This window comes from Coregonus clupeaformis, chromosome 30 (assembly GCF_020615455.1).
Source record: "Coregonus clupeaformis isolate EN_2021a chromosome 30, ASM2061545v1, whole genome shotgun sequence".
Lineage (NCBI taxonomy): Eukaryota > Metazoa > Chordata > Actinopteri > Salmoniformes > Salmonidae > Coregonus > Coregonus clupeaformis.
In genome coordinates, this window is record NC_059221.1 from 24,266,143 (window position 1) to 24,293,770 (window position 27,628).

General features: G+C 43.0%; 1 protein-coding gene and 1 pseudogene across 1 annotated transcript; both read right to left on the reverse strand.

Moving 5' to 3' along the window:
- Positions 1-11,676: 11,676 nt before the first annotated feature.
- On the reverse strand, positions 11,677-12,817 carry LOC121546574 (annotated as a pseudogene).
- A 4,912-nt stretch (positions 12,818-17,729) lies between these two features.
- Positions 17,730-21,194, reverse strand: LOC121546052 (serine/threonine-protein kinase pim-1). The gene is made up of 6 exons (XM_041857056.2): positions 20,787-21,194; positions 20,482-20,588; positions 20,305-20,355; positions 19,826-20,192; positions 19,283-19,459; positions 17,730-19,155 (listed from the first exon to the last, which is right to left on the reverse strand). Exons 1-6 carry the CDS (start codon positions 20,866-20,868, stop codon positions 18,974-18,976), a joined length of 966 nt encoding a protein of 321 aa, XP_041712990.1. The 5' UTR covers positions 20,869-21,194; the 3' UTR covers positions 17,730-18,973.
- Positions 21,195-27,628: the final 6,434 nt, after the last annotated feature.

A 27,628-nucleotide genomic window follows, 5' to 3' on the forward strand; every position in this document is an offset into this window, starting at 1 on the left:
AGACATACAAGACCACTGATAATCTCCCTCGATCTGGGGCTCCACGCAAGATCTCACCCCGTGGGGTCAAAATGATCACAAGAACGGTGAGCAAAAATCCCAGAACCACACGGGGGGACCTAGTGAATGACCTGCAGAGAGCTTGGACCAAAGTAACAAAGCCTACCATCAGTAACACACTACGCCGCCAGGGACTCAAATCCTGCAGTGAAAGACGTGTCCCCCTGCTTAAGCCAGTACATGTCCAGGCCCGTCTGAAGTTTGCTAGAGTGCATTTGGATGATCCAGAAGAGGATTGGGAGAATGTCATATGGTCAGATGAAACCAAAATATAACTTTTTGGTAAAAACTCAACTCGTCGTGTTTGGAGGACAAAGAATGCCGAGTTGCATCCAAAGAACACCATACCTACTGTGAAGCATGGGGGTGGAAACATCATGCTTTGGGGCTGTTTTTCTGCAAAGGGACCAGGACGACTGATCCGTGTAAAGGAAATAATGAATGGGGCCATGTATTGTGAGATTTTGAGTGAAAACCTCCTTCCATCAGCAAGGGCATTGAAGATGAAACGTGGCTGGGTCTTTCAGCATGACAATGATCCCAAACACACCGCCCGGGCAACGAAGGAGTGGCTTCGTAAGAAGCATTTCAAGGTCCTGGAGTGGCCTAGCCAGTCTCCAGATCTCAACCCCATAGAAAATCTTTGGAGGGAGTTGAAAGTCCGTGTTGCCCAGCGACAGCCCCAAAATATCACTGCTCTAGAGGAGATCTGCATGGAGGAATGGGCCAAAATACCAGCAACAGTGTGTGAAAACCTTGTGAAGACTTACAGAAAACGTTTGACCTGTGTCATTGCCAACAAAGGGTATATAACAAAGTATTGAGAAACTTTTGTTATTGACCAAATACTTATTTTCCACCATAATATGCAAATAAATTCATGAAAAATCCTACAATGTGATTTTCTGGGATTTTTTTTTAAATTTTGTCTGTCATCGTTGACGTGTACCTATGATGAAAATTACAGGCCTCTCTCATCTTTTTAAGTGGGAGAACTTGCACAATTGGTGGCTGACTAAATACTTTTTTTCCCCACTGTATATATACAGGGGGGTACCGTTGCAGAGTCAATGTGCGGGGGCACCGGCTAGTTGAGGTGGTTGAGGTAATATGTACATGTGGGTAGAGTTAAAGTGACTATGCATAAATAATTAACAGAGTAGCAGCAGCGTAAAAAGGATGGGGTGGGGGGGGCAGTGCAAATAGTCCGGGTAGCCATGATTAGCTGTTCAGGAGTCTTATGGCTTGGGGGTAGAAGCTGTTGAGAAGTCTTTTGGACCTAGACTTGGCACTCCGGTACCGCTTGCCGTGCGGTAGCAGAGAGAACAGTCTATGACTAGGGTGGCTGGAGTCTTTGACAATTTTGAGGGCGTTCCTCTGACACCGCCTGGTATAGAGGTCCTGGATGGCAGGAAGCTTGGCCCCATCCAGGACCTCACAGGTACATAGTAGATTATTGACCATGCTTATGCATAAACCAGTATATATTAGAGATCTCCAGCGACTGCATTGACCAATGACTGAACGCTATAGCTAGTAACTTTCATTAAAAAATATATATTTGGGGGTAAAAGACTACTAGAAGGTTCTACTGTCACTGAAATGAGTCCTCATCCACCCCTCAATGCTATACAAAACGTGCTTATAACACTGTATTACTTGATGTATGGTATGACTATGGAATCCTCTAGTATTAGATGGTTAGACCCTACCACCAGGCTCCAGCATTTAAAACACACTACAACCGACTGATGGACAAGATGAGCCAGGACACAAGCCAGGTAATACAGACAGGGCTGTATGACCAAGTAGTTGGTTAATGTAAACCAAAGATTCTAGTACATTAAAGTCAAATTGAAATCTGTAGATTACTAAGGGGCTTGATCTCTGCACAATGTAAGGATGTGCTCCTATCTTCACAGCACTATCACAGTGGATGATTTCACTGCCAGGATGTTCAGGTTGGGTATTGCTCTCTTTCACACAAAAAATATTGGTGATTAATTTTCTCATGCAACTTTCCATTCCTTAGTTTTGGGTCTGAATCGCTCAGACTACATGCTGGACCAGAGTGGGGATGGGAGCCCCCTTGAAGCAGATAGAGATCAGCACCATTGTTTTTGCACGCACACCAGACGTCCACCGGTACACTCACATAACTAGTTATCAAATTATCCCTTTAAATGTCCCCTGTGATATTTTTTTTCTAAATTAGGCCGTTATTATTTAATCATTAGGAACGTCCTGAAGAGGGCTGGTCAGTTGGAGGAAAGCAAGCGTATCCTATACAACAACCCTCCTGCAGGTCTGGCAAAAGGCTTAGCTAAGGCCTGGGACCTCTACGGCTCAGAGAAGTGAGTGTCATAATGTTTTCATATCACTTTGAATGATTCAAACTCCAACTGGCAAGGCTAACTATCTAACTCTCACTCACTGCAGGGCAGTTGTCATGTTTCTGGTTGAAGAGTTCCAAAGAAGCATCTTTGGCCATAGATACAGTGGGGAGAACAAGTATTTCATACACTGCCGATTTTGCAGGTTTTTCTACTTACAAAGCATGTAGAGGTCTGTAATTTTTATCATAGGTACACTTCAACTGTGAGAGACGGAATCTAAAACAAAAATCCAGAAAATCACATTGTATGATTTTTGAGTAATTCATTTGCATTTTATTGCATTTTATTGCATGACATAAGTATTTGATACATCAGAAAAGCAGAACTTAATATTTGGTACAGAAACCTTTGTTTGCAATTACAGAGATCATACGTTTCCTGTAGGTCTTGACCAGGTTTGCACACACTGCAGCAGGGATTTTGGCCCACTCCTCCATACAGACCTTCTCCAGATCCTTCAGGTTTCGGGGCTGTCGCTGGGCAATACAGACTTTCAGCTCCCTCCAAAGATTTTCTATTGGGTTCAGGTCTGGAGACTGGCTAGGCCACTCCAGGACCTTGAGATGCTTCTTACGGAGCCACTCCTTAGTTGCCTTGGCTGTGTGTTTCGAGTCGTTGTCATGCTGGAAGACCCAGCCACCACCCATCTTCAATGCTCTTAGTGAGGGAAGGAGGTTGTTGGCCAAGATCTCGCGATACATGGCCCCATCCATCCTCCCCTCAATACGGTGCAGTTGTCCTGTCCCCTTTGCAGAAAAGCATCCCCAAATAATGATGTTTCCACCTCCATGCTTCACGGTTGGGATGGTGTTCTTGGGGTTGTACTCATCCTTCTTCTTCCTCCAAACACGGCGAGTGGAGTTTAGACCAAAAAGCTATATTTTTGTCTCATCAGACCACATGACCTTCTCCCATTCCTCCTCTGGATCATCCAGATGGTCATTGGCAAACTTCAGACGGGCCTGGACATGCGCTGGCTTGAGCAGGGGGACCTTGCGTGTGCTGCAGGATTTTTATCCATGACGGCGTAGTGTGTTACTAATGGTTTTCTTTGAGACTGTGGTCCCAGCTCTCTTCAGGTCATTGACCAGGTCCTGCCGTATTGTTCTGGGCTGATCCCTCACCTTCCTCATGATCATTGATGCCCCACGAGGTGAGATCTTGCATGGAGCCCCAGACCGAGGGTGATTGATCGTCATCTTGAACTTCTTCCATTTTCTAATAATTGCGCCAACAGTTGTTGCCTTCTCACCAAGCTGCTTGCCTATTGTCCTGTAGCCCATCCCAGCCTTGTGCAGGTCTACAATTGTATCCCTGATGTCCTTACACAGCTCTCTGGTCTTGGCCATTGTGGAGAGGTTGGAGTCTGTTTGATTGAGTGTGTGGACAGGTGTCTTTTATACAGGTAACAAGTTCAAACAGGTGCAGTTAATACAGGTAATGAGTGGAGAACAGGAGGGCTTCTTAAAGAAAAACTAACAGGTCTGTGAGAGCCAGAATTCTTACTGGTTGGTAGGTGATCAAATACTTATGTCATGCAATAAAATGCAAATTAATTATTTAAAAATCATACAATGTGATTTTCTGGATTTTTGTTTTAGATTCCGTCTCTCACAGTTGAAGTGTACCTATGATAAAAATTACAGACCTCTACATGCTTTGTAAGTAGGAAAACCTGCAAAATCGGCAGTGTATCAAATACTTGTTCTCCCCACTGTATATTGAGAACATCTATGGAACAAGTAAGTTCGGTTGTATTCTTTGGTGCTTATTAGTCAAGTGAATCGTCATCAGTTCTGGCACAATGAAGTCATGAGTGTTCACATATTGACAGCAACATGTTTTCCTTTATGCAGAGATATTCCTGTTATGCAAAGACGGTTTGAAGATGTGGATTCCTTGATGAAAACAAGAGGCTATTTGTGTACGTTCTATAGTTCTTTTTTGGGACCAAATGGATTGTGTTTGTTTTCTAACAAATGTTACTGACAAATGTTACTGACATGAAGCAAATAATAAATGTTCATATCAATGGAGGCTGCTGAGGGGAGGACTGCTTATAATAATGTCTGGAATGGAGTCAATGGAATGGTATCAACCAGATGGAAACCACTTATTTGAAGTGTTTGATACCATTCCATTGACTCCATTCCAGCCATTATTATAAGCCGTCCTCCCCTCAGCAGCCTCCACTGTTTCATATAAATGTTCATTTAAATAGCAAGTAGCTATGACATGAAGCTTATTTGTCAAACTCTCTTTTCATATCTCTTGTTGTTTCTCATTCTCTCTGCAGAGATTGAAGAGATGTTGCTATTTTATATTTCCGCTATGGGCACATGCCACAGAACGACACAGAACCGGTTAGATGGTAACATCCTGTCATTTTACTTCACCTGTGGTTGTAAATAATGTTTCTGCCACCGTCTCTTATGACTGAAAAGAGCTTCTGGATATCAGGACAGTGATTACTCACCTCGTACTGGACAAAGATTTTTTCTTTAACGAGTCGGGACGCGAAGGATTTTCTTCAGACACCCGACAAGGCCCAAATCCCTGTCATTCGCATGAGAAAGAGGCGCAGATATCGGGGACGTAGGTCAGGGTGCCTTCTAAGGATCCGATGGCGAGTGGGTAATCTGCCTATTAGCCAACGTACAATCATTGGATAACAAAATTGACAAACTACAATCACGGATATCCTACCAACAGGACATAAAAAACTGTAATATCTTATGTTTCACCGAGTCGTGGCTGAACTACGACATGGATAACATACAGCTGGCGGGATCTACGCTGCATCGGCAAGATAGAACAGCTGCCTCCGGTAAGACAAGGGGTGGCAGTCTGTGTATATTTGTGAACAACAGCTGGTGCACAAAATCTAATATAAAGGAAGTCTCGAGGTTTTGCTCGCCTGAGGTAGAGTATCTCATGATAAGCTGTAGACCACACTATTTACCAAGAGAGTTTTCATCTCTATTTTTCGTAGCTGTCTATTTACCACCACAAACCGATGCTGTCACTAAGACCGCACTCAATGAGCTGTATAAGGCCATAAGCAAACAGGAAAACGCTCATCCAGAGGCAGCGCTCCTAGTGGCCGGGGACTTTAATGCAGGGAAACTTAAATCTGTTTTACCTCATTTCTACCAGCATGTTAAATGTGCAACCTGAGGAAAAAAAACTCTAGACCACCTTTACTCCACACACAGAGACGCATGCAAAGCTCTCCCTCGCCCTCCATTTGGCAAATCTGACCATAATTATATCCTCCTGATTCCTGCTTACAAGCAAAAACTAAAGCAAGAAGCACCAGTGACTCGGTCAATAAAGAAGTGGTCAGATGATGCAGATGCTAAGCTACAGGACTGTTTCGCTAGCACAGACTGGAATATGTTCTGGGATTCTTCAGATGGCATTGAGGAGTACACAACATCAGTCACTGGCTTCATCAATAAGTGCATCAATGACGTCGTCCCCACAGTGACCGTACGTACATACCCCAACCAGAAGCCATGGATTACAGGCAACATCCGCACTGAGCTAAAGGGTAGAGCTGCCGCTTTCAAGGAGCGGGGCTCTAACCCGGACGCTTATAAGAAATGCCCTCCGACGAACCATCAAACAGGCAAAGAGTCAATACAGGACTAAGATTGAATCGTACTACACCGGCTCCGACGCTTGTCGGATGTGGCAGGGCTTGCAAACTATTACAGACTACAAATGGAAGCACAGCCACGAGCTGCCCAGTGACACGAGCCTACCAGACAAGCTACATTATTTATATGCTTGCTTCGAGGCAAGCAACACTGAAGCATGCATGAGAACATCAGCTGTTCCGGACGACTGTGTGATCACGCTCTCTGTAGCCGATGTGAATGAGACCTTTAAACAGGCCAACATTCACAAGGCCGCAGGGCCAGACGGATTACCAGGACGTGTACTCCGAGCATGCGCTGACCAACTGGCAAGTGTCTTCACTGACATTTTCAACCTGTCCCTGACTGAGTCTGTAATACCAACATGTTTCAAGCAGACCACCATAGTCCATGTGCCCAAGAACACTAAGGTAACCTGCCTAAATGACTACTGACCCGTAGCACTCATGTCTGTAGCCATGAAATGCTTTGAAAGGCTGGTCATGGCTCACATCAACACCATTATCCCAGAAACCCTAGACCCATTCCAATTTGCATACTGCCCCAACAGATCCACAGATGATGCAATCTCTATTGCACTCCACACTGCCCTTTCCCACCTGGACAAAAGGAACACCTACGCGAGAATGCTATTCATTGACTACAGCTCAGCGTTCAACACCATAGTGCCCTCAAAGCTCATCACTAAGCTAAGGACCCTGGGACTAAACACCTCCCTCTGTAACTGGATCCTGGACTTCCTGACGGGCCGCCCCCAGGTGGTAAGGGTAGGTAACAACACATCTGCCACGCTGATCCTCAACACAGGGCCCCTCAGGGGTGCGTGCTCAGTCCCCTCCTGTACTCCCTGTTCAGACATGACTGCATGGCCAGGCACGACTCCAACACTATCATTAAGTTTGCCGACAACACAACAGTGGTAGGCCTGATCACCCACAACGATGAGACAGCCTATAGAGAGGAGGTCAGAGACCTGGCCATGTGGTGCCAGGATAACAACCTCTCCCTCAACGTGATCAAGACAAAGGAGATGATTGTGGACTACAGGAAAAAGAGGACTGGGCACGCCCCCATTCTCATCGACGGGGCTGTAGTGGAGCAGCTTGAGAGCTTCAAGTTCCTTGGTGTCCACATCACCAACAAACTATCATGGTCCAAACACACCAAGACAGTCATGAAGAGGGCACGACATAGCCTATTCCCCCTAAGGAGACTGAAAAGATTTGGCATGGGTCCTCAGATCCTCAAAAAGTTATACAGCTGCACCATCGAGAGCATCCTGACTGGTTGCATCACTGCCTAGTATGGCAACTGCTCGGCCTCCGACCGCAAGGCACTACAGAGGGTAGTGCGTACGTCCCAGTACATCACTGGGGCCAAGCTTCCTGCCATCCAGGACCTCTATACCAGGCGGTATCAGAGGAAGGCCCTCCCCCGATTGCTCAGTTTGGCTGGGCGGCCAGCACTAGGAAGAGTCTTGGTGGTTCCAAACATCTTCCATTTAAGAATGGCCACTGTTTTCTTGGGGACCTTCAATGCTGCAGAAATGTTTTGGTACCCTTCCCCAGATCTGTGCCTCAACACAATTCCTTTGACCACATGGCTTGGTTTTTGCTCTGATATGCACTATCAACTGTGGGACCTTATATAGACAGGTGTGTGCCTTTCCAAATCATGTCCAATCAATTGAATTTACCACAGGTGGACTCCAATCAAGTTGTAGAAACATATCAAGGATGATCAATGCAAGCAGGAATGCACCTGAGCTCAATTTTGAGTCTCATAGCAAAGGGTCTGAATACTTACAGTACCAGGCAAAAGTTTCGACACACCTACTTATTCCAGGGTTTTTCTTTATTTTTACTATTTTCTACATTGTAGAATAATAGTGAAGACATCAAAACTATGAAATAACTCATACGGAATATGTAGTAACCAAAAAAGTGTTTTATATTTGAGATTGAACCTCCTCCTCCATGCTTTACGGTGGGAACTACACATGCGGAGATCATCCGTTCACCCACACCGCGTCTCACAAAGACACAGCGGTTGGAACAATTATCTCAAATTTGCACTCCAGACCAAAGGACAAATTTCCACCGGTCTAATGTCCATTGCTCGTGTTTCTTGGCCCAAGCAAGTCTCTTCTTATTATTGGTGTCCTTTAGTAGTGGTTTCTTTGCAGCAATTCGACCATGAAGGCCTGATTCACACAGTCTCCTCTGGACAGCTGATGTTGTGATGTGTCTGTTACTTGAACTCTGTGAAGCATTTATTTGGGCTGCAGTTTCTGAGGCTGATAACTCTAATGAACTTATCCTCTGCAGAAGAGGTAACTCTGGGTCTTCCATTCCTGTGGCGGTCCTCATGAGAGCCAGTTTCATCATAGCGCTTGATGGTTTTTGAGACTGCACTTGAAGAAATGTTCAAAGTTCTTGAAATGTTCTGTATTGACTGACCTTCATGTCTTAAAGTAATGATGGACTTTTGTTTCTCTTTGCTTATTTGAGCTGTTCTTGCCATATTATGGGCTCAGTCTTTTTTTCCAAATAGGGCTATCTTCTGTATACCCCCCCAAGAGTGTGCAAAGCTGTCATGAAGGCAAAGGGTGGCTATTTGAAGAATCTCAAATATTTTTTGGGTTACTACATGATTCCATATGTGTTATTTCATAGTTTTGATGTCTTCACTATTATTGTACAATGTAAAAAATAGTTTTAAAAAGGTGTGTCCAAACTTTTGACTGGTATTTGTTTTATATATTTTTAATAGATTTGCAAACATTTTCTAAAAACCTGTTTTCACTTCGTCATTATGGGGTATTGTGAGGATTTAAAAAATATCAATTTTATAATAAGGCTGTAACGTAACAAAATGTGGAAAAAGTCAAGGGGTCTGAATACTTTCCGAATGCACTGTATGCCCATCATCATGTATGTATGACGTATTTGTATTGTCATGTCTCTTTTATATTAAATTGTTCACATAAAACGAATGGCCTATTTTTACCGACAGACAAAAAAATGCAGGAATCAGACAGCGCGAGAAAAGTAGAATGAATCGGTTTCATTAGCACTTATTTTTTCACATTTTGTTGGTTTTGATTTCTTCACAGTTTATTGAAATGATTGGCAACGATCAACCAAGTCTAATGTAGAATTAGGCTGAGTTCATACAGGGGTCATTGATTTGGAATCAAATATATCACAATACACAGGCATTAATAAAGGCAGCTCAAATCAGAACTTTTGCCCAATTATTGGCCAAATTATTAGAATTGGGCTGCCTGTGTCAATGCACTATTCCTCATAAGCAAACATGGAGAACCGTATAATGTTGTAAAAAATTGCAGTTCTTTAGTTTGAACACCAGGTGAGAGTAAAGGATAAGCTGTTGTCTTTGCAAAAGGCCCCGATGAGAGAGACTGGTTTTTCATAAATCATTCTAAAAACCTTTTTGACATTTTATTTTTTGAACAGGTCGATCAGTGATCATACTGTGTGATGACTATCAATGAATGGATCGTTTTTGAAAACATATCAAATACACTTCAGATATGCAATGCAACTGCTGGTCATAGTTGAAAAGTCTGCTGTGTCAACCATCAAATTACTCCTGTATAATCTCAATACTGATCCTGATAAAGTCGTCTGTTCTTCTGTATAGCCATTCCATTGTCTGTTCATGATCTACCAACCAGGGTCGGGGTCAATTTGAATCAAAGGCATTCAATTAAGGAAGCAAACTTACATTTCAATTCAAAAATGGAAAAAAGGCTAACTATTTTCAATGACTTCTCAATAAACTGACAAGTAGAAGCTATTTCTTTCAAAAGTTTTCCTATTTTAGAATTTAAAATTAAAATCACTTCCTGAATTGAGTGCCTTCAATTCAAATTGACCCCAACTGTGGTACCACTCTCCAAAGAAGAAAACAAAGAGACAAGGGGTCCAGATTGGCTGTCCTGAATGAACAAACACCCACAACTTGCTCTCCTTGTCCCTGGCAGTGCTGTTGTCTACTCTGCCTGTGTGTTTTATCCTGCTGCCATCAGATCAGAGCTCTTTGTTATTGATCTCCCGGTGCCACACATTCCAGGAGGCGGGTCATCAAACAGACAGACACACAGGTCACTCTCACAGGGCTTGATGTCAGCACCAGCCACTCTCAGACGGGAAATGCAAGTGCCTTTACTTCCTGGACTGCAGCAGCAGGATTTTGTCGAAAAATAACTGTGTTTGTTCCCGGCAAAAGGTTGCTCTAGGGGTCAGGATATGTATTATTTTTTTGTTTCAGTGATCACTAAGCAGGCAATTTTTTGTCATACATTTCCATTCTCAGAAATGGCTCCGCATGACTGTTCCAAAAGCTGACAAAGAATTTCACCTATTTTCACCATGAATGACTCCTTGCCAGCTTGCTAACATTCCCAGGCAAGTGATTGGCAAGGGCAGAATGAGGAAAATGCTTGAGAGAATGACTAATGGATTAGCCTTCAGCTCTGATCACGGACTCAAAGCTAACTATTGGAGATAACAAGCTGGTTACACAAGTGGCCCAGTTAGCAGTGGCACTATGGCAGAAAGTGGCAGAGACTGCAGATGGAAGCGCCAGGTCAGGAAGGAACAACAGGAAGTGGGTCATGACAGGGTGGAAGTGGGTCACAGTGCTCTGGCTCTGCATGGGAGGACAGGGAGGGACAGCAGCACTGGGACAGGACTGGGAGTAGCTTCCCTGCCTGCCTGACTCAGTTCCCTGCTGCACCCCCTACAGCCGCTCACTCCCTTTGTCCATAGACTGTAAAAATAAACATGGTCAACTCATATGTGTTTACTATGAATCAATCATTTTTTTATTCAACACCCTCTTTTGAAAGTAAAGTGCTTTTTTGGGCAAATCTCTGTTAAGCATTACTTTCCTTTGCAGCGGCAATCAGCAGTTGACATAATAAAAAATATATACCTCCCCGCCACTGTTTTGGTAAAAATGCTGAGGGATGGGGCTGGAGAAATGTAGCCACTCTCAAATTCATAGGCAGAGCTGTGGACTGGCCATCCATAATATCAACATTATAGTTTTAACCATGTTCTGAGGCTATATTGTGCTTGTTCACATTTACTTTGTTTACAAAGAGTGGAGTAAAACAAGCTCATATTTTGGGTTCTGATGGGGTATGACAGTTGAACTAAGCTAAAGGCATTCATAAGTCATTCTTCAAGAATCAACGAGTACATATCATTTATTTATTTATTTAATTAAGTCCAAAAATGGATGTAGCAACTGCAGATTGCCACTTTAACCCACCTATGCTCTAGACGCTAGTCTATTTTCACACCCTGGAGAAATAACCTACATTTACTAATTCTTCTTCTTCTTCTTCTTCTTCTTCTTCTTCTTCTTCTTCTTCTTCTTCTTCAGAAAACCCTAGTAGGCTACATATTTACAAATTCTTCTACTTCAATGTCCTATTCATGCAACACTGGTGGAAACAGAATCTGCAGCGTTTAACCGTCACCATGACAACAGTTATAACTAAGATGATGAGCAGGGTGAAGACATCCAGGAAGTGGCACTGAATCCAGTTCAACTCATGGGCCGCTGGCCTCAGATGACCTTCTCCTTTGTGCCTCATGACAAACTCAGTCTAGAAGACTGCCAGGTCAAGGGGTTCAACAGAATGGTCCTTACGTACAGCCGAAAGCTTAATCATCTTCCCTTTGTACATTTTATATTTGATTACCTTGTTGAGGGCCTCCAGCACTTTGTCTAAGGTCACATCATTAATACTGAGGTCTTTTCCCACGCCTCCTGCTGCCATGCACTGCACGTTGTCAACCTGGTCAGCAAACAGGGGCAGCATCAGCATGGGTACTCTGTTGCAGATCCCCTTGTAGATCCCATGTATCCCGCAATATGTGTTGAAGGCCTTGACGCTGGGATGGCCCAACAGATTGTTCTGGGGGAGCCAGCTCATCACCTTGACATTCTCTGGAGAGTTTTCATGCACAGTTTCAGTGTATCTCCACACAACCCGTTGAGGAACCTACCGGAAAGCATCAGGGAACTGTTTGGCTTTCTCAGCTGGCATCCTGCGACACCAGGGAGCCCAGAGTAGAGACAATGATGCCATCCTCTCCAGAATAATTCACAAACTCCTCCAGTTCCAATGGTAGTGGCTTAGGCTCCTCACAATTCATTCCTCCAATCATGACCATATTGGGCATCAGTGGTCTGGGTACCTCAGTGGTGAAATCAGAGTGCATGAGCCAAATCACTGCCTTGCTCATTATCTGTGGAACAGTCATCTCCCTCTGTAGGAAGTCTGAGGCAATGGTGAGGAATGGGCACTGGCTGTCCACAAAGTCTACATCACATGGGAGGCCATTTTGGATGAAGATGGAGGGGAGGGAGAGATACTCTCCAACGATGACCCCAACAGGCTCAAAGGGGTCTGTAAGGAGGGCGTCAAAGGCCTGGTCTCTCAGGTCCAGGTTACCTCTGTCTGCTCTGCAGCTGGGTCTTGATGTAGGGCACAGGGAACGCCAGGGTGGTGTAGTGCTGTGAAGGCCACATGCTCCAACTCACCTCTGGGATGACCTTCACCACCTGGTGTCCAAGCTCCTCATCCAAGTCCAGTGGCTGCTGTCCATTGCCATCACAAGCAGCTGCCAGCGTGCTTCGCTCCCTTTGCACAGTCATCACAGTGTGATAACATCCTGGCTAACGACTGGAGCGGCTGGCTGCCTGGAAGGAGAATGACATGCATGTCGCAGACAGACAGCAACCCATCAGGCCCATTACACTACACACACTATCCGGCTGAACAAGTATTGTTGTTCCGTAAGCTATAGGTCTGTGCTATCTGGGATCCTTGGGACGTCCCTACCCTAAACCCTAACCCTAACCCTTAACCCCTACCCTTACCCTAATCCTAACCATAACCCTTACCTAACCCTAACCTTAACCCTTAACCACTTTTATTTCATTGGGGTAGGGATGTCCTAAGGATTCTGGATAGCACGGACTGTAGGCTATAGCCTCAGAGGAAGAAAAGTGTTAGAGCCACACGAGTCAAGGTTTAATTCCTGTTTTTCAACGTTTCAGTTCTTCATTACTGTAAAATTGAACTTACCTATCCCCAACTTCCATTTCCACTGTGACTGATAAAAGACTTGTGCCCAGTGAAATAATTTGCATACACGGTACTTATCATAAATAGCCATGCAATTGTAAGACAAAGTACATATTAGCTTGGCTGTGAAATGACTATGTCCTCAAGATTGTTTATAGCCAAAGCCTTAGAATTGCAGGCTCATTCAGGATTAAAGCCTCAAAATGAACAACAACCAGCAGAAGCAAGTATTGACACATCAGCATGTCTTTTACTAGTCTCTCAGGAATGAGGAAGTGAGTGAAGACCTAGTTTACGGGAAACTAGAGGGAGGGGTTGATGGGAATGCATGGGGGTGGTAATGAGGATGACTATAATAAAGTATTTGAACAGAGAGAGAAGAAGAGAGAATAGTGCGGTAGAATGCCTTCTAAACAATTGTAGCACAGTAACATTGGATTTGACGTCCCAATTTGTTTCTGTGTGTAGGCCTACCTTTGAACAAGGCCTGCTATACTAGAGTTCAATATAGTGTTTCGCTGATGTGTTATAAACTTCATGTACGTCTACAGCTTAGGAGTTTACTATCATACAAATCTCAGACAACTCTCTCAGTGAGTTTTCCAGGTCAATAGTACATTTAAGAGCTACAAAGACAAGACAACCCCTCAATATCATATCCTCGTCTGTAAACAATGTTATTTAAAAATGGTGGAGTCACAGGGGTGCACATGTTGACAGTTGGCGGTCAGACTATTGATCTTTGTGTTCCCTTCCTCTGCCTCAGAGGACAGGAATCTGGTTGTGGTCTAGTCAACGCGCCCTCCCATCTGCCCTGCGCTCCACGTCGACCTGTTTGCTTTAGAGAGCAAGCTGACCTTTTTCCTTAATGGCCTATCTGGCCAATACAATGTGTGGGTCTGTGAGTCAGGCAGCAGGAATGCAGCACTCCCTGATGGGTAGCACCAGCCCCAAGGAGTCAGGGTCATCCTAAGACATTTCATTCTTGTCTTGGAAACCCCTGAGGCATCCTGCAGTTAAACATTGACTCAGTCATCTCCCACACTACAGCCAGCCTTCCTCTCAGGCAGCTCTCTCATGTGCTGGCTTGTTACAGTAGGAGGGTGGCTGGATGGCCAATCGTGGGATATGTCACAGATGTGAAAGTGCTCCGGTGGATAGCTGTCCACCCTCTTATTAGTGTGTCTGACTCATTCACAAAAAATGTGAGAACAACTTCAACTGCAATGACTGGAACAAGTTCAGCCAAAAACACTGCAGTGTAGTTGATTATATCTAACTTTCACAAAGAATAAAGCATGAGAGGTGAGCCAAATAAAAGCTTATGGTGGGAAACAGGGTTTTGAATGTTTTCTTGAGAGCAGATGTATAGCAGAGGGTATCTATCTGCCAGTGATAATCCATTAACTATCTGTACTCTGAGAGCCAGGCCACACACGGGCAATGTTTTTGATGAGGACCAGGATCACTCCCTGGTAGCTATTCGGGGGAGACGGATCACACTGACCTCTGTCCAAGACATGAGAAAATTAAAGTTTTGGACAGCATACATTCATGTTTCCAGCCATTACAATGAACCCGTCCTCCTACAGCTCCTCCCACCAGCCACCACTGATGAATATGGTACAATGATAAATGAATTGAGGAAACATATTTTGGAAAAGTTTGTATTGCAAATGAACACAGTATACCTAGACAAATGATCAAGCTGAGATCATTTAATTTTTATTTTCAAACAGTTGTCCTGCTATTGCGAAAACTCAATTCAAAATGCAGATTGTCCCCATTCCAAGGAGCTCCATAGCTGAGAAGAGAATGAGTCATTGACGCTCCATCCATGCAAATACAACAGCCTTATTTGACTCATTGTAAAACAGGTTTGCATGTTTTTCCCTTCCTCAGTTCAGGGAATGAGAATGCTACTTCATTGACTGTCCTATCAAAAACACAAGGCAGATAGCAGCACAAAAATTGTGGCAAGATGAAAGGTTTCATGGCAGAGAAATATACAGAGATATGATTAGACTGGGGTTGAGAAATATGTCAGTGGTATGTATAACCAATGTTCCATAAGTGCAATGGCTTAGAAGACACAGTACAGTGTGCATTTACAGTAATACCCAGTCACAGTACAGTGTTCCAGTAATATCCAGTCACAGTACAGTGTTACAGTAATACCCAGTCACAGTACAGTGTTCCAGTAATACCCAGTCACAGTACAGTGTTACAGTAATACCCAGCCACAGTACAGTGTTACAGTAATACCCAGTCACAGTACAGTGTTACAGTAATACCCAGTCACAGTACAGTGTTCCAGTAATACCCAGTCACAGTACAGTGTTACAGTAATACCCAGCCACAGTACAGTGTTACAGTAATACCCAGTCACAGTACAGTGTTCCAGTAATACCCAGTCACAGTACAGTGTTACAGTAATACCCAGTCACAGTACAGTGTTCCAGTAATACCCAGTCACAGTACAGTGTTACAGTAATACCCAGTCACAGTACAGTGTTCCAGTAATACCCAGTCACAGTACAGTGTTCCAGTAATACCCAGTCACAGTACAGTGTTACAGTAATACCCAGCCACAGTACAGTGTTACAGTAATACCCAGTCACAGTACAGTGTTCCAGTAATACCCAGTCACAGTACAGTGTTACAGTAATACCCAGCCACAGTACAGTGTTACAGTAATACCCAGTCACAGTACAGTGTTACAGTAATACCCAGCCACAGTACAGTGTTCCAGTAATACCCAGCCACAGTACAGTGTTCCAGTAATACCCAGTCACAGTAAATTGTTCCAGTAATACCCAGTCACAGTACAGTGTTACAGTAATATCCAGCCACAGTACAGTGTTCCAGTAATACCCAGTCACAGTACAGTGTTACAGTAATACCCAGTCACAGTACAGTGTTCCAGTAATATCCAGTCACAGTACAGTGTTACAGTAATACCCAGTCACAGTACAGTGTTCCAGTAATACCCAGTCACAGTACAGTGTTACAGTAATACCCAGCCACAGTACAGTGTTACAGTAATACCCAGTCACAGTACAGTGTTACAGTAATACCCAGCCACAGTACAGTGTTCCAGTAATACCCAGCCACAGTACAGTGTTCCAGTAATACCCAGTCACAGTACATTGTTCCAGTAATACCCAGTCACAGTACAGTGTTACAGTAATATCCAGCCACAGTACAGTGTTCCAGTAATACCCAGTCACAGTACAGTGTTACAGTAATACCCAGTCACAGTACAGTGTTCCAGTAATATCCAGTCACAGTACAGTGTTACAGTAATACCCAGTCACAGTACAGTGTTCCAGTAATACCCAGCCACAGTACAGTGTTACAGTAATACCCAGCCACAGTACAGTGTTACAGTAATACCCAGTCACAGTACAGTGTTACAGTAATACCCAGTCACAGCACAGTGAGCATTTACAGTAATACCCTGCCCACATGGTCATACAGGTCTACTCTATGGGCTCTGGACACATGCTGAGCCATATATAAAGCCAATCAGGTATAGTGAGCAAAGATAGCCGGAGGATTACAGAGGCTTGGGGAACATGACCCCCATTGCGGGTGTGTGTCCTGGCGAGAGAGGAGGGGGCAGGTTGGCCAAGATGCGCCTGGGGAGAGCACAGGGCAGCTGGGAAGAGGACCACATGCTGAGCCATCTCTGCTCAAGGAAGTTAAGATGAGTGCAAGGCTGGCTATTTGTATTTGTATACATACTAAACAAACATAGCCAAAATGTGTGACAAAATGATCTACCTTTATGTTGTCTCTATTGTTGTACAAACACTACAGCTGTGGACTGCTATAACTTTATAATACCAGCTACTTTGCCTTCTGAGATGAGAGGAAGGTTCTGACAATAGATTTACGGACTGAGGCCAGGACCCCTGCGGTGTAATCACCTTTTATTAAACGTACCCTGCTTTCTAGATAAACCTATAAGAACATAATCAACGTTTATTAGCTGCTCTTACCAACGGACTGCAATGCAATCTGGACCATGTCTCCCTGTCAACTTTGACATATGGTAATAGTCTACCCCCCCCCCTTCTGCTTACACATGAAAGAGAGTTGAGCTATGTGAACTCTTGAGCGAGTGCTTGGTGGAGCAGTGGTGGCAACTTGTGAGGTAAGTCCTGTGTAGCGCAGTTGGTAGAGCATGGCGTTTGCAACGCCAGGGTTGTGGGTTCGATTCCCACGGGGGGCCAGTATGGAGGGGAAAGAAAAAAATGTATGCACTAACTGTAAGTCGCTCTGGATAAGAGTGTCTGCTAAACGACTAAAAAAATATATAAAAAAAAAAACGTATCTTGCTATTCATTCATGTCAATCTAATACAAATGTGAAATATGATTGAGGTTTAAAGCTATTCTCTAGCTTGTGTTTGGACTTGACATAACCTTTCTATCATGAGCCTGGTATCTTGAAGTAAAACCAGCGAGACAAACGGCAAGGTAAAAAAAATATTTATTGAAAATGTATAAAAATATTTATTGAAAATGTACAATTCTCATTTGGATGAAAAAACTAAACAAGCCGCAATCATGCAACTAGAGGTGAAAACAAGTTGCTGTATGTATGCCAGTCATTTCATCCAAATCCACAGCAGACAAATACAGTAACAAAAACCCTTATCAGTAGACGTTCAATGTTACATTAAAATGGAAGTGCTTTGAAGGTTATATACATATACACACACGTGTCTGCTCAGAAGATTTCAAACCATAAATATGGTGAAAATACGTTTAAATAATCTGTGGGCCCTTCAATAACTGTGGAATGAAATATACAGCCGAAAATCTCTTTAAATAAATAAATAATTCCACGTAGCTCAAGTGAAAGAAAAACCACACAATATAAATATTACTCACAATGGCGTCAATGCTACGCCTGTTAGGCGAAAGACTCAGATACTTGTTTACACATAAACAAAAGAGCAGAACATTTAGTATTTCAGTGTGGTGCTTTGCATTTCAGTGTGCATTCAGGTATGGACGAGTGCTAGTTGTGTAGACAGGAGTTAAAAGCTCAGAGGTGGATGCAGGAAAGTGAGGTAAGTTTTCAGGTTCTTGTTTGCACACGTCTGTGTGCACCATATGAGGTTGTCCTGTTGCTGTTGACATTGGAATATGGCATAGGCTTTACTGATCTAGTCCTACGAGATAGGAAATAAAGCCTTGTAAAGTATTATTTAATTTTTTATAAGAAGTAGTATGTTGGCTTTATGAAATTCAAGTATTTCCAGGGTCCCAACAATCTGACTCACACCAAAGGCGCTTAGATTTGCTCCTCTTTGCTTCCTCTGACACCCACTCATCAGTGAGCGAGGGCAGAGTACAGTAGCTGGTTGGTAGCTAGCTATGTAACAAAGTCTGTCCACTTGTTCATGCCTTCAGCAGAACAATCACATGGGTAGGGATGGACTCCACAGCCAATATTATAGAGCAAGTCCTTCGTAGGGGTGAGAATAGCTTTCGCTATTACAGTGTCCAATTAAGTAGCCATTAAGGACTTTGGTTTTCATGAAGTCCAAAACCTGACTGAACAGGTGGGGTCTGGCCACAAGAGAAAGAGGGAGAGATTTAACTAAATGAATCTGTAACTTCCTTCTGTCTAGTATATGTTGTGTTTCAGAGTACAGCCACGTCAGTCCTCTGAGTGTAACACTAGTCTCTGTCAGTGCAGCGATGTAGTCACTGGGCCAGCACGGTGGTGAAGGCGGTAGGCTCAGGGCTGATGCTGTGCAGTCTGATCTTGTTGCTCTGCTCAGCAGAGGACACTGTGCTCTGCATCCACGGATGATTGATGATGTCCTCAAACGATGGCCTCTCAGCGGGTCTCAGGGACAGGCACAACTTGATCAACTGCTGGCACTCTGGAAGAAGAATGGGGATAACGGTCAGTCAGTTCTTAGACTGGATACACAATGACTAATACATTAGTAATATTCCACTGGTTTAGTTGATTAAGTTTGAGGTTTTGTTTAAGTTATTTGGGCTCACCTGTGGAGATTCTTCGTCTGAAGAGCACCTGGCCTCGTACAATCTCCTCGTCCTGCTCGAAGGGGATATCTCCACACACCATGTCATACAGCAGGACACCCAGAGACCAAACTGTGGCTGACCGCCCATGGTACCGATGGTATTTGATCCATTCTGGTGGACTGTACACTCTAGTGCCTGTGGATATAAAGAATACGAATGATAGTTAGATTCAATGATGTGTTCTATTTCTATGAACACATGTCAACAAACCTTTCAAAATGGACATGTATAATAAATAAATAAAAATAAGATTGGGAAATAATTTTATAAATTGTGATATTATGGATTAAAAGATTATAAACAATAGCTGCGCCTCCTATTGGGGTCAGGCGCCAGAGACCATGACAGTAGATGTGTGTGAGGAGAGCCTGACGTGACAATGTTTACAAACTTTAGGTTGTAAAAATATGCTTTTCCTCCAAAGGGTGGCGCTCAAATCAATACATTCAGTTAAACCACTAAAATGGGCTACGGTTAAAGTCTATCAACTGGTATGCTTACCGTCGAAGTCGGTGTAAACAGTGTCTTTGAGCAATGCCCCGGATCCAAAGTCAATAAGATTAATTTCGCCCGTCCCAAGATCGATTAGGATATTTTCGTCCTTGATGTCCCTGTGTACAACCCCACAGTTGTGGCAGTGTCGCACGGCTTCAAGAACCTGACGGAAAAAGTTCTTTGCCAGCTCCTCTGGCAAGGCTCCCTTCTCAGTGATGAAATCAAAGAGGTCCTTGACGTTCTCTGGTCGTTCCATGACAATTATAAAACTGTCAGGTCGCTCATACCAGTCCAGCATCTTTATCACCCCCCGAGCTCCATTTCCAACTTTCTTCAAGAGTAGAATCTCCATAGGGACACGAGAGCCATTGGGCTGAAAATAAAATATAAATATGTTAAATTTATGCAGACAATAGTACAACATATGATTAACAACTATCACTTTGGTTAAACTAGCTAAAATGCACAACCAAAAGCATCCTTACCAACTCTCCCCAGTCCGAGACCCGATCCTTGGCCACATGTTTGACAGCAACCTGTGTGTGAAAAAAATAATCCAACTTGAAATTACATGATAAAACATGCAAAAATGCATCGATTAGCCGATTTGGATGTATAACGTTAAATATTTTTCAGCGAATGCGTTAGGAAAAAATACTAACCAGTGCTCCATCTGAAATTCTCGTGCCAGAATACACTGTGCCAAAACCGCCACTTCCCAGCACAGCGCCGACCTGGTAAACCTTATCAAATGGCTCCCTCTCCTTCCCTGTAAATTTTCAAAAGTATACGGTTAATACAACGCTTCCACCTAGTGTAATGTGACATGGGTGAATGCAAAACATCGAAATAGCAGAATGGGAAAACGAGTAATTAAAATACAGTAATGTTATTGCGAGCCCAGCTAGCTATAGTAGCTTGTTAGCTAGCTAGCTAGCTATAACGAACAACAAAAGCTTAATCTAACCTTGGTGCATTTGAAGCTGGATTTTCGCCGGCATATCAACGGTGGAGATATGAGCGAATGAGTTTAATTTCGACAGCAGCATTCCTGTAATCCACGAAATTGGTGATTTATTCTACAAATATTACGTCGTGGGATCCAGTTCCACTATCGGGCGTGTGATCCACGTTGTCGTAGCTAGGAAAAAATGCGTCAGGAATCCTCTCTCATCCGGATCTCGTGAAGACTCGTATTTGATCCTTGAACATAAATGCTTCCGTATCCAGTGAGTGGAAATAACGACTAGCCCAATGATAAAATAGGACTATTGACAAACTCAACAATTACTTGTAAACAGTAAATCAAATTAAAAGAAAACCAGCTCCTAATGCGTTACGTCGCTAAGAAACCGGCTCCTTGAATTTGAGTACGGGCAGGGGAAGGACAAATATATATCTATAGTAAATGGGAGTAGCCACAAGTTCGATCGTCACTCTTTTCTCCGCCCACCACTCATTCTCCACCAATGGTAATTATTATAGACTATCCAAACACACGTCAATCACAGAATTAAAAGAAAAGACCAGCCTAACCGGCTAGACTAGACGTGGCGGGAATTAAAACGCGGCAAAATAAGCCACATTCTTTTTACTGCACTTCAGAAAGGAAATGCAAATTCAAGATCTACTTGGGCCAACTTCCCCCTCTCCTTGCATGCGAGATGCAGTCTGCACGTGAATGTACGGAGGGTTACTGTTACTGAGTTCTTATGTTGCATGATTCAGTCTTTAATGCAACGTAGTTTTATTAGAACATAATTTTATGGAATATAATGTTACCTAATGCAATGCTATGCTGCGAGATTTCTGTAGATTTTTTTGGTTTAACTTGACAAAAATGCTTCATAAATGTTGTGTTGCAAATATGTCTACTGTCGCAGGGATGTAATGTAGCCCATTCTGTATCAGTTCATCAATAATTTGGGTCTATTGTTTTAACCCCACAATATACTAAAGCCTATTATTTTCACATCAGGACGATGCAGTTTATTGCCTATTCGAGGTGAGAACTAACCTATAGTATTTTATTTGAATTCGCGAACAATAGTAGTCTACTCGACACTAAAGCGCTATGTATAATAGCCGCATACCATGCATTCTTTCAAATTGGGTGGCCTCGTTTTTAGTTGGTTGCAGGATGTGGGAAACTCGAGATAAAAGACATCCATTTACCCCCCTCCCTCTGGAGCCTTCTTTTCCCGCGCAGTACATCATTGTTTGAACGCCCCCCTCTGTCTCCTCCTCTCCGCTCTCTCTCTCTCTCTCTCTCTCTCTCTCTCTCTCTCTCTCTCTCTCTCTCTCTCTCTCTCTCTCTCTCTCTCTCTCTCTCTCTCTCTCTCTCTCTCTCTCTCTCTCTAGCTGTCTCTGTCTCTCTGAGTTATGGTTTGTTTGGCTATACATTGTCATGGTTGACTATATTAATGCTACTATCGGGCTTTGAAATGAAAAAGTTTATCTGCAACAGAGACATGAAAATTTATGATTTTGTCATTTTGTGCCATATGGTCATTGAGTCATTGCAAATAGCCCTAGAAAAATCTCCACAAACAAAGAAACCACTTTTAAATATAACATTAAATAGTCAATATATATATATATATATATATATATGTGTACAGGTAACTGCCAAAATAAACAAAACACCAACATAAAGTGTCTTAATAGGGCGTTGGGCCTCCACGAGCCAGAACAGCTTCAATGCACCTTGGCATAGATTCTACAAGTGTCTGGAACTCTATTGGTGGGATGCGACACCATTCTTCCACAATAAATTCCATAATTGTGTTGATGTTGGTGGAAATTGATGTCTCAGGTGTCGCTCCCAAATCGCGTCGCTTCAAACTCAATTCCCTTCACACCTATTCCTCATTTGCTCAAGTGTTTCCATTATTTTGTCAGTTACCTGTATATATTTATACATTTTCATTTGCTAGTTAATATTTTACAGAGAGGGAAGAAGCAAACGTGCAAACATTGCATTGTAAAAAATAATACTTCTGTAATGACACTGGTACAGTGTTAGGCTACTGCTTTGTTTATCAATGCAAAGCACTGGTGCAATCCATTAATCAATGCACTGGACTGCATACAAAGTATTGTTTAACCACAAAGGACATTCTAAGAACAGTTTATTTCTGTTTATGTAATAACCTCGAACACATAGGCCTTTCTAGGCCTACTGCCTGATAAGGATCTCATATGTGTTACGACCTTTTTACCCTTGGGTGAATGCCTATACTGTCCTGGCGACAGGGCAGAAGGCAGGGACCTTCATCTTATTTCATAGTAAATTGGCCAGGGGATGGGTTAAGGAGTGTGATCAGGGGTGTGAAAATGGAGCTGCAGGAGAGCAATTAAATGCCAATGTAAAGACTGCACTTCTCAGTGACGATACTAAGGTGCACGATCAGCAAAGCTCCAGTGACAGCAGCATAGTGCCCCATCTGTCCACGGCGGCGCTGTCTTTTATTAGCTGCACTTGGAAGCATGCGGTATTCCAGCTGCCCCGTCCAATCTTCAAACTCAATTCCCTTCACATCACCTGGCGTGAGGTGCCATTTGACAACATTCTATTCACAAACCTGCTCTGATATTAGCCCTGAAAGTGGCGGCTTTCTCACCTCCATAGGTCACTCTGGGCCAGTCACTCCTTTCTAAGACAGAATGGACCAGGAAAAATATAATTATTCTGTGGAATAGGCCTACAGTATCACATTTAACAGACACTCTTATCCATAGTGTTTTTAATGTATTTTTTATACTGGCCCCCCGTGGGAATCGAACCCACAACCCTGGTGTTGCAAATGCCATGCTCTACCAACTGAGCTACACGGGACACAGGAGTATGTGTCCTCTAGAAACTGGTTTGATAGCAATTAAGAAACAACCGCAAGAAATGTTGCTTCCTTTTTTGGGCCAAAGGAATTTGAATATTTCTCAATGTCTTTTTTGTGTGTGTGAATATTTGTATTTGGTCTTGTTATGTAATTTCCTCTTTATGCAATATGGATGCTGCAAGCCAAATAGTCCAGTTTAGTTTTACCATGACACCAGAGCAGGAACCTTTTCTCTGTTCTGACCTGCACTCCACCCTCGGACAATGTAATGACATTTCCTGCATGACACAAGAGAAAGTGTTTGCAGTAACTGCCTGTTATAGCTATATGTCCAGGGTCAGAGAGGTTGAGTCTGACGAAGGTGGGCTCTCTGTGTACAGTAGTTGGCCAAGTGCTGGGCTTGGGATTCTGGTGTTTGCACAATACACTCCCCCATCAACACAAATATTTTCACTTGAGGTAAACTTATTTTCCTCCCAATACTGTTATGCTCCTTCAGAGAATCTCTGGTGGATAGCTCAACCACTACTCATCAATTAAGACAGGGCAACCAATCAGCTCTACAGCTGTTTCTAGACCCCACCTGATGCCACTCTACAAGGGGTGGAGAGAAACCAGCAAAGACATACCCTGAACCAGTGGTGACCCTGGTGAGAGATGTGGACTGGGCTGAGGAGCCCCCAATGCCAGCCTGCTTTCCTACTGTTGACCTAATGCTCCAAATGTTGTCCTAATGATGAAAACCACTTTAAGGGCACTGAAGGCAGTGTGTGGAGCCTTTCCTCTCATAGGACAAGGGCTCTCTGACATGTGATGGGCATCCATCTCAGGAGTAATGAATGGTGAGAGCACAGATGCCCAAAATGTCATCTGTGGCTTGACAGCAAGGATGGAAATCAAGCTATCTCGCTATCCCGAGGCTAATACTTTTAGTAGAAAACGGGTTGGAACCGGTTCAGAGAACAGAACAGAAAACCGGGAAATAATGAAATTATTTGAGGAACAGAACCAGAACCGAGAACGACAGTAATCTATACTGTTCTGTAACAGAACCGTTATTTTAAAAGCATGGGAACCAGTTATTAACATGATTTTACGTTCCAGGCATTTTTTTTTCCAGTCCCACAAAAACGCAATAAAGTGATTATTGCAAAGCCCTCACTGTCACTCAGAAACGTATTCCAGTGTCTGCCTTCCTGCCAGCTGAAAATCTTTGCCAGTGTGTGTGTGTAGGTTACCTGCCCCTCCCATCCCTCCGAAGCATGCATAGTCTACTGTAGCTACTGACATTACAGGCATGATAAAAAAAACTAGGGAGAGAGATTTTTTATTAGAGAACAATGGATTAACTTTTTCAATGCTAGTTAAGAATACATTTACATTTACATTTTAGTCATTTAGCAGACGCTCTTATCCAGAGCGACTTACAGTTAGTTAGTGCATACATTATTTTTTTCATACCCCCTGTGTGTGAATACTATTGTTATCACGTTTCACGTTAGATTTATTAACTACGAAAAGGTAAGACATGTTTTTATTTATATTCTGGTGCCGCTCTGCACACACAAGCTTCTTAGTTAGCTAGCTAGCTTATTAGCTAGCTCTGGTCTAGGTCTCGAAAACTCTGGGCGGCATTATGTGTAATGTAATGGAACTAAGAGTCATGATCAAGAGCTTGCTCGGGTCCAACGTTAGTTAAGCCAACTCTCTGAAGTTCAAAGACATTCAAAGTTCCTTCATAGAAAATGCTCTTCCGTAGGTATACTTCTGTGGGCCTAATTCAGATAATGCATTTCAAAACAACAAGATGCCCAGTGCTTCATGCCTAGTGACCTCCTTACATGCAAAAATTCAGTCGCATAGATGCAGTAAAGGAGTCAATGGAACGCAGACGTTACATTGACCAGATTGGCATGCATTCAACAAATGTGATCTAACAAAGTGGATATTCCTCAAATCCATCATGATTTATGTATTGTAACAGACCCACAAAGTGCTTACCACAATTTTGATATATTTGGCTGTTTTCGCTGCATAATTTGTAGAAGTTGTCCCTTTTCAGGTTTAGAAGAAGTGACTGCTAAATGCTAACTCCTATTCGTCTAAGCTGGTTAGCATAGCTAGCATATAGAAATTGTTGATGGTAGTCAAAATTGTTTTTAACTGTAATGAAGTTGATTGGTAATGATGACATGAACATGTGTTGGGGTTGACATCCATACAAGCATTATACTCTGATTTTTTACTCAACATCATGTGAAATACGTATATAAACCATAGCCTAAACGCAGGCTAATTTTGCTGTGGGGCAACGAGGCGACTCGGGATTGTTCACCCACAGCCCTTTCCCCAATGCGTTTCCATGGCAATTCCATTGTTTTGGTCGAGTTCGATTGACCTCTTTACCGCATCTATGTCGTACCCTACACTACACCTGTCTGTCCAATGCATGTACATAGCTTGCCCGCTCCATAGCAAGCTGAAGTCATTTAATGTCGAGCTAAACATCAACAACTTTTTCGATTTCAGAGGTTTAAAAGGGAACTGTCACGATCGTCGGAGGAAGTGGACCAATGCGAAGCATGATAAGTGAACATACTTTATTTTTTATTCACCACGAAACAAAACAACAAACGATACGAAACGTGAAGTCCTTGGTCACAATACAAACCATACGGAACAAGATCCCACAACACACTGTGGAAAACAGGCTGCCTAAGTATGGTTCCCAATCAGAGACAACAAGCAACAGCTGATACACGTTGCCTCTGATTGAGAACCACACCGGCCAACATAGAAACAAATGAACTAGAATATAACCCTAGCACACAAAACACATAGAAACAACACACCCTGGCTCAACATAACAGAGTCCCAGAGCCAGGGCGTGACAGGAACAGAAAGGAATGATATAAACCCTTGGTTAGAAACGGTTCAAAACTTTATTTTGTTGGTCGGAACAGTTGAACGTAACAGAAAAAATTATGGTTCTGTTCAGTATGAAACAATTGGTTCCAACCCCTGGTAGAAAATGAGCCCAACTAGCACGAAAGGCCAGCACAATTTTGACTTTCAAACATCGCATGGTACAGATTTTGGACCCAAATACTAATAGAAATTTCTATCTCAGCTGGCCAGGGCCCAAGATCCTTAGACGCACTCCAGCTATTTATTTATTTTTACTTTTCCTGTTACACTATCCCACATATAGAGGCAGTAATGTACATGTAGCTCAGTTGGTAGAGCATGGCGCTTGCAACACCAGGGTTGTGGGTTCATTTCCCACGGGGGGCCAGTATGAAAATGTATGCACTCACTAAACTGTAAGTCGCTCTGGATAAGAGCGTCTGCTAAAATGTAAAATAAATAGTGTTTTTTTTATACACAAGTGCAAACTTCATGGAGTAGGCCATTCAAGGAGTTGATCTGATGGTGAATCTGTGATGTCATCGGCCTCCCTTGAGGAACAATAGAGGAGCATTAGAGAACAAAAGAGGAAAGGTCCACCCCCCCACTTGTGCCTTGTCATGAGGATACCTGGACCACCTATTGAGATGTGCCTTTTGTTAAGCAAATAAGGTGATAAATGAGCTGAAAAGGAGACTGGAGTAAGACTTTAAATTTCATCCATGCTTGAAGAAGATTGACAGAGATTACCCTACAATTAGGGGAGGGTCATAAAGCTGCCCTGTGTCTCAGCTGGGGGAACAACTCAGCCCAGAAAAACAAACCCAGCATGCGTCCAGTCAATTGGGCTGCAGAAAACATGGCAGTAGTGATGTAACAAAGGATTAATTAGAGGTAATATCAAGAGGGGATTTAAAAAAAAAATACTTTTCTGATGGCTCTGGTTTTCTGAACATGGCGTGTAATTTCCCTTATTCCGATTTTGAAACTCTAACCCTGCAAGTTTATTTTTCTATGACTCATCAGCTGTCAACAACATGTTTTCCCTCTTCTCTCATTCTGA